The sequence below is a fragment of the Rhineura floridana genome, chromosome 20 (genome assembly GCF_030035675.1).
Source record: "Rhineura floridana isolate rRhiFlo1 chromosome 20, rRhiFlo1.hap2, whole genome shotgun sequence".
Lineage (NCBI taxonomy): Eukaryota > Metazoa > Chordata > Lepidosauria > Squamata > Rhineuridae > Rhineura > Rhineura floridana.
In genome coordinates this window covers 2,880,181-2,887,471 of record NC_084499.1, presented here as the reverse complement: position 1 = coordinate 2,887,471, position 7,291 = coordinate 2,880,181, and the positions used below count along the sequence as shown (strand labels likewise).

General features: G+C 47.1%; 1 protein-coding gene across 3 annotated transcripts; it reads right to left on the bottom strand.

Moving 5' to 3' along the window:
* Nucleotides 1-394: 394 nt before the first annotated feature.
* Nucleotides 395-5,629, bottom strand: LOC133373771 (uncharacterized). 3 transcript variants are annotated; one of them, XM_061603952.1, is made up of 3 exons: nt 5,573-5,629; nt 3,188-3,309; nt 395-1,641 (listed from the first exon to the last, which is right to left on the bottom strand). In XM_061603952.1, exon 3 carries the CDS (start codon nt 1,577-1,579, stop codon nt 566-568), a length of 1,014 nt encoding a protein of 337 aa, XP_061459936.1. In that variant the 5' UTR covers nt 1,580-1,641; nt 3,188-3,309; nt 5,573-5,629; the 3' UTR covers nt 395-565. The 3 variants fall into 3 exon arrangements, with proteins under 3 accessions (XP_061459936.1, XP_061459938.1, XP_061459937.1); XM_061603954.1 differs by lacking the exons at nt 3,188-3,309; nt 5,573-5,629 and adding an exon at nt 2,730-2,819; XM_061603953.1 differs by lacking the exons at nt 3,188-3,309; nt 5,573-5,629 and adding an exon at nt 2,030-2,410.
* Nucleotides 5,630-7,291: the final 1,662 nt, after the last annotated feature.

Sequence of the window (7,291 nt, the reverse complement as noted above, 5' to 3'; positions counted from 1 at the left end):
GAGATGAGGCCAGACTCTATGGATGGAATGTTCAGTCCTTTCCAGTTATCTCTGTTTCTCATTCTTCTGCTCTGAAATTCAGTTCTCCCCATTTCAATTTGTCATTTTTGAAATAAAAAATCCTCATGAACATTCGCCAGCATTTTAGTGCAAATTTCTACTAATAAACACATTTTTGTACGCAGTTTTGACTCAATGTACAATTCTTGCAAACCATTTCTCGTCATATAATGCCTTTTTGTATGTTACTTTCACTCACATATTCATTTTTATACACTCTTTCCCCCAACATATGCATTTTTGTAAACACTGTTTGGTTTGCAAACTGCATTGCAAAATTCCAAGAAGTGCAAATTTCAAAGGATTTATTTATTTATTTATTTTGTTAAATTTTTATACCGCCCCACTAGCATTAGCTCTCTGGGCGGTGAACAAGAAGAATACAATAAGAACTGTCAGTAAACCAAGACATGGACAGTTTGGTAGTTGGGTTTGTTGACTTTTAGGGTTTTCCCCTGTCCTTCATTCTCCCTTTGTGGCTGTATGTAGTGTGGTGGTTATGGTTTCAGACTGTTGAGGTGCTTTGCCCCAAAAATAGGCTGTCTGAACTCCACACTTCTGACTCCGTGTGTACCTCCAGTGGGGAATCTCGTGCCCCTGAAAAGGGCGTTTCCTGTTGAGAGTTCTGCTGCTGCTCCCCTAAACTGTGCCTGTCCTCTGATTGTTGCTGCTGCTGCCTTCGCAATAAGGAATGATCCTCCAGCGAGCTCTCGGTGTCAGACTTCAGCTCCTCCAGAAAGATGGGTGGAAACTGGTTCTGGGTCATGTAGTTATACCATTGCGTTTTTCCGGAGTGCCCACCCACCGTTGAGCTGGTGTCCAAGTGCAGAGAGGAGAGAAATTTGCTGTGCAATAGGTCGGAACCCACCGAGGAGCCTTCGGACGAAACGGAGCTGTGGAAGTATCGTGGTGCGCCAGGTCTCCCTAAATCCCAGGAGGAGCGCGCTGGCTCTACTCGGGCCGGGGACACACAGCTAAAGCCGGTAGCGGTGGACGCCAAGGTGCAGGCCAGGAAGGCCAGGAAAAGGCTCTGCCCGGGGCTTGTAGATAAGTCGCTCAGTTCCGGATCCGCCCGGATCCGTCCACGGACCAGTGCTAAGAGGCAAGAGCCAAGCGCCGCGGTACAGGCGATCAGCACAGCGGTGAGGCCGTGCATCAGCGGGGTCAGTGATCGGTACCGCTGCCGTCCGAAGAAATCCAGCGTCAAAGCCAGCGAGCCAGCCGGCACGCTGAAGAGACAGCAGAACGCGATGGCCAGCATGAGCTGGCCCCCCGTCGGGCCCAGCAGTGGCGTGCCGGGAGCTGGGTCATTTTGGATTATTGCCCAAGCCGCCCCCAACACAATCTGTGTCTCTGCGTTTTGTACCAGCACCCAGCTGGGGTAGGCACCCGCCGTGCCGATGATCGCCAGGGCCATGCTTTGGGCCAGCGCTGCTGCCAAACTTCCCTCACGCCGGTGTCTGCTTCTCCTCAGTTGACTAAGCCGGAATATCTTCGCGAGATTGTCTGCCTTCTTCATGATTGACTAGGTACCACACGGGCGGCGGCGGCTACATTGGCAGTTTCTCTCCTCCCTGAGCGCTGCAGAGGTAAAATGAAATCTGAACTACAGTACACAGCTAACAAAATCTTTTACTACCCAGTTGCAAAAAAATGGACCCAATCCTCCACTGCCGACACAGAAAAGGAAATGGCAGATTTGGCAGGCAACATGTGTGGTCTTGGTCTCTCTCTCTTTGGGCGCTTCCATATGACCTGCTTATTGAGGATTCATCCCGATTCGTTTGCGGGGAAAACACTGAGTATGTTTCCCTCTGAAGAAAGCATTATCTCACACTTCCCAGTGCATTTCCCCATCCATTCTTTTGGGTTAGTGGGTTTATTGCACAGTCCTTCCCAATTAACTCTAATTGTGCAACCTGAATTTAATCCCGTAATCTGAATTTGCTGGCAAGAGTTTGAATCCCACCTGAAAAGCCGGAGCCGGAGCCCATTAGCGACTAAAGGGTCAGAAGAATGTCCTCGTCCTCAAGGAAAATTGCTAAGGGACCCCTATAATTTGGAACCGACCCTTCCAATCACAAACTGGGAAGCTGACTGAATCAAAGCTAAGAACTTGGTGGGGGAAGCAAGTTTGGCCGAGCGAATATTCCTGCAGGAATATTCTCCTTCCTTCCTGATGGAAATCGCTCCCATTCAACACCAAGCAGCCGAGCGTACCAGCAAAGGCGGGAACAATCGTGGGTGAATCCCACCGCATCAACACCCCCACCCCCGCTCTTTACCGGGCCCCAGACATTGCTTCCCACGGCCTGCAAAACGACGCCGTGGTGCTTAGGCCTTGGTCGACTCCCGGTCTCCCGGGATGGCTATGTTGTAGTTCTCATATTGATTTGGAAAGTGCAAATTTGATAGATTTGGCTTGAAATGCAAACTGAATTGAAATCCTTGCCCATCTCTAGCCAGGAGACACGAAGATAATTTTGCTTCTGTTAACGGGCGAGTTCTTAATGGACTATGAGAAAGGAGGCAGCCATTCATTTAAAGCACCTTTGGCCATCCAGATGTTGCTGGACTCCAACTCCCATCATCCCTAACCATTGGTCATGCTGGCTGGGTCTGATGGGAGTTGGAATCCAACAATACCTGTACGGACACAAGTTCTCCACCTTGATAGGAGGTCAGAGAAAGCAGTTCCACATTTCATAACTTTCTTTCTTTCTTTCTTTCCAGAAAAGATGTTTCAGCTCCCTCTGGTGGTTAACCTCAGACAGGTTGAGACATCATCTAAATATATATATAGCATTTTGTGATGAGCACCCTGATCATGGTGAGCTGCGAAAAATCTCAGGGGTCCCAAGGGGTATCTCTGGTTTGGCTTCCTTGGCATAAATGTCACCGGGGGCTTGTGAAATCTTTATGATGGATGATTTTATTTACACATCCCACAGGCTGAACACAAGATGAATAGGCTCACAGTGTGAACAATAGAACTTACTCCCCTGCTGGGTTTCTAGAGGGAGGCAAAGCCATAGGGTTGGTTTCAGCACAGAGAGCAAGTCAGGCCTCCGTCTCCCTTCCCAGGCCCACCAAGACTGCCTTTGTTCTCCTTCACGGCCACACATACCTGAATGGTGTCACCTCCAAGCACGGGAGGGAGAAAGACTTGCCTCCTTTGGTTCACCTTCCAGGAGAGACTCCAGCCGTTGCCTCCTATGGCAGCCAACTCTTGAGTTATCCAAAGAAAAACTGGCCAGGAAAAAGAACAAAGAAACAAGGACACCCTCTTTCAGAAGTTTCCCTTTCTGCAGAATCAAATCTCAGAGGCACAAGATCATAGGGATGGGGGGGATCTCGAGAGGACATCCAGCCCAACCCCAATCCTGTAACAGTATGCATTGTTTTCTTCCGGGGGGCAATTGGATTTTGTTGTTGTTGTTGCAAGGTTATTCTGCCAAGATTCCCCCTCCCTCCCTAGCAGTGAATATAGAAGCAAAAGGCCACTTATCAAAGTGGCACAGCCCAGTGAGGGGGTAAGGCACCTCCAGCCATGGTTGAAATTCTCTCTTCCTTGGCAAGGCAGATTGCAGAGAACAAAGAAGTAAGAGACATGGAGACTGGGACACTCAGAGGATACCTGTTTTCTTAAATCTACCAACTGTCATAGCCAGCCCATACCCATGGAAACACAACAAAGGGCCCATAGATCAGTGGCAAAGTATCTGTTTGTGATGCAGAAACTGAAGCACCTTGGACAGCTTCTTGAAAGTTCAGACTAAAACCCAGAATGGATTCCACTGCCCAGGTGACATGGAGCCGCCACTGAATTTATAATGAGTACAAAGATGCTCTGTGCCCTCAGGCTCCCACTCTAAAAAGACATGACACAAGAGGTATAAGGAAGAGGAGGGAGGATGAAAGACATAGCTCATGCACAAGGTCTTAAAGCAGACTGGCTGTGGGTAAAACAGGACAATACTCTGGAATGTTTGACTGTGCTAAGAAGATCTTAAGAAGAGAAGGTGTGAACGCCTTTTACAAAGGTTATATTATTCCCAATATTTTGGGCATCATTCCTTATGCTGGCATTGACCTGGCTGTTTATGAGGTGAGTGTATTGGTGTATCCCATGACAACATAACTAAAAGAGCACTGTGTAACTCCCTATTGTGGGGGTCACATGCAGTCCCTCATCAACATCAACACGACAGCCACCCTCTTTAACCCCCAGCTGAAGCCCGTCCTGCTCTCTGATCACAACCTGTCTCCCGGAAAGATGCTCCACCTTCAGAACAATGGACGCTCAGGCCCACTGAGGCTTGAGTCCTGGATCTTCGCAGCCGGCGGGCGCTCCCACCCGCCCCCCTGGGAGGAAGGAGCGGCAAGAGAGACGGCAGCAAGCCGCACCAGGGGAGCGATAACCTTTTACCTGCTTGTCGCCCTCCTCCATGGTCAACATAATTTCAGTTTTCTGACACTCTCATAGAGCGGGAAGGGCGGCTTACAGGCTTCCCTTGGTGAATTCTGACTTTTGTACTGTGTTTATGTACGTGTTTATGGATATGGATATTGTTATGTAAATTAAGTTGATATCTTTTTATTGTGCCTTTTGTATTGTAAACTGCTTTGAGATCTTTTAGATAGTAAGTGGTCTATAAATGGAATTATTATTATTACTATTATTATTATTATTATTATTATTATTATTATTATTATTATTATTATTATAAGTTACAGTTCTACTGTCAGTGTGGCGGTTCTGGCTGTCTTGCCCTCCCTGCAAGCATTCTTTCCCCCCGATCAGAAGAAGGAGCAGGGCTGATGGCAACACCCAGGCAGGCAGGGGGAAGGCAGGGGACTCACGCCTGCCACAATTGCGGGGGTGGAGTTGTGGGGCAGAGGCTAGAATGGAGCTCAGCTGACTTAGGCAATTCTGGGAGCAAAAGTGCAATTGATGTCCTAGTCATCTAAGACTCTAAGTCCCCAACATGGTGCTCAGGGGCACCGCAGCACCCTCAGACACTCCCTTGGTGTCTGCCAAGGCCCTCTCCCCCTCATTTTTTTAATATTATGTTTTCTAGACTGGGGGAGATTGGTTGATGGGTTGTCTGCTTTTGGTGCATGTGGCCTGGTTTCCCTCATTTGGTCTTATTTCTTTTAGGGTGCAGGCAGGTGTGTTTTCCCTGCTGTTTGTGCCTATGAGTCCCTCCCCCCAAGCATCACCAGTTTTCCTTCTGTGAAATGGACAATTTTGCGGTGCCCACAAAATTCAGTTTCTTGGATTTTCAAATGGTGTCCTCAGGGCCCAAAATGTTTGAGGACCCCTGATCTAAGATGTACAGCTAAAGGTACAAGCTTTGAGCCTTGATTTCCTGGCACCAGCCCAGAAATGGAAGGGGCCAAGGAGGAAAACTAGCCAGGCCCTCCTCCCCCTCCAGCCCAGAAGAGGACACCCAGTTTGGCTTAACTCCTGTTCCCAGCCCCTGGCCCAGATCCCCTCATTCCACAGAACCTCTGCTTTGTCTCTCTCCTGCAGAGCTTTGAAGGCAGCCTCCCAATCCCCCAGCAGACGATGCAACAGAAGAGGCCCATTATGCTCACTGAAGGAGCCGTTCCATTATAAACCACATTGCTGAAGGGTTTGTTTGCTTGTTTTAAAGAGAGAAAAGACATAACTCAGCTACAACAGATCAAGGCCATAGACAGAGAGGCCTGGCCTGGCCTCCAAGAGGTCTTCTGTATCTTTAAAAGTTGTGCAGGGGGAAGGGAGAATTCCACCTTGTGGTTTTTCTCATTACAGGGTTGCAAGAACACCTGCACTTGGCTGACTTCCTCTTCTCCTAAAGATACAGGATCAGTCTCAGGCCAGGAACCTGGCAACCCTGCTCCCTATAGAATCATAGAATTATGAAGATGGATGGTACTTCAGAGGCCATCTAGTCCAGACCTCTGCTCAATGCAGATTCCCACTCAAATGCAACCACAGTGTCACTGACAGATGGCTCTCCAGGTTCTCCCCTAAATACATTACCCACTATCTGCACTTTCTGGAAACAACCATTTTTGTTCCAACGGACTTTCCCAGCCGAGTGAATGGGTCTCTGCCTTGGGTGTCAATTTTGTTTTGTTTTCAATATTTCTGCTGTCTTTTGTGTTTTTAACTTTTTTATTGTATATTGCCTTGAGATGATTGTTGAAGATGATTAATTAATTGATTAACAACAACAACAACAACTTCCAGTGAAGGAGAGTTCACCACCTTCTCAGTCAGCCTATTGTACTGTCTTAAGGTAATGTTTAGCCCAAATCCGCTTCCCAGCCATTTCTTGCCATAGCTTCTAGTCCTGCCCTCTCTGGGTAAACAGAGGATAAGTCCTTGTAAGGGTTGGTCTCCAGAACCCTCTCCATCCTGGTCAACCTCCTCTGGACCCGCTTCCCCCTACTTGGTGCCGTCCAAATACTGCTGGACTCTAACTCCCCTCATCTGCAGTCAACGTAGGCGATGGTCAGAGTCAGTGACGATGGGAGCTGTAATCCAGCAGCATTTGGAAGGCATCACATTGGCAAAACTAACTCTGGGCACACACTGCGATTTGTCAATGCCCCCTCTTGCAAAGTGGCGCTCAGAACTGGACTCAGCACTCCAGATGCCCAGAGGTAAATAGGGTGGAACTGTTGCTTCTTATGAAGAGGGCAGTAGATAAATAATTTAATAAATAAATAAATAAATAAATAACTGTCATTTGAGACACACACACACTGCTAAAATTGTACAGTGTGTTTTTTCGGGGGAAGGAACAACTTTCTGATTTGGGAGGAATGAACAAACTAAGCTCCCTCTGAATGAGGGATGGAATGATATGTCGATTTCAGTTGTCTCAGTTTTTCATTTTCTAATTGTAAATTCTGTTCTCCAAGCTTCCGCAGCAATTTGCAATCTTTTTTAAAAAATCCTCTGGAAATTCTCCAGCAAATCTTACTGTGAATTTATTCTAATAAACACATTTTTGTAAGCAGCTTTGACTAATGTACACACATTTTGCAAGCAATTTATTCTAATATAACCCATTTTTGAATGTTATTTTCACCAATATATTCATTTTCACAGACTATATGCATTTTTGTAAACATTGCTTGGTTAGAGAACCGCATCGCAAAATTTGGATAAGTGCAAATTTCAATGGATGGCTGTGTTCTCGGATTGATTCCGAAAGTGCAAATTTGATAAATT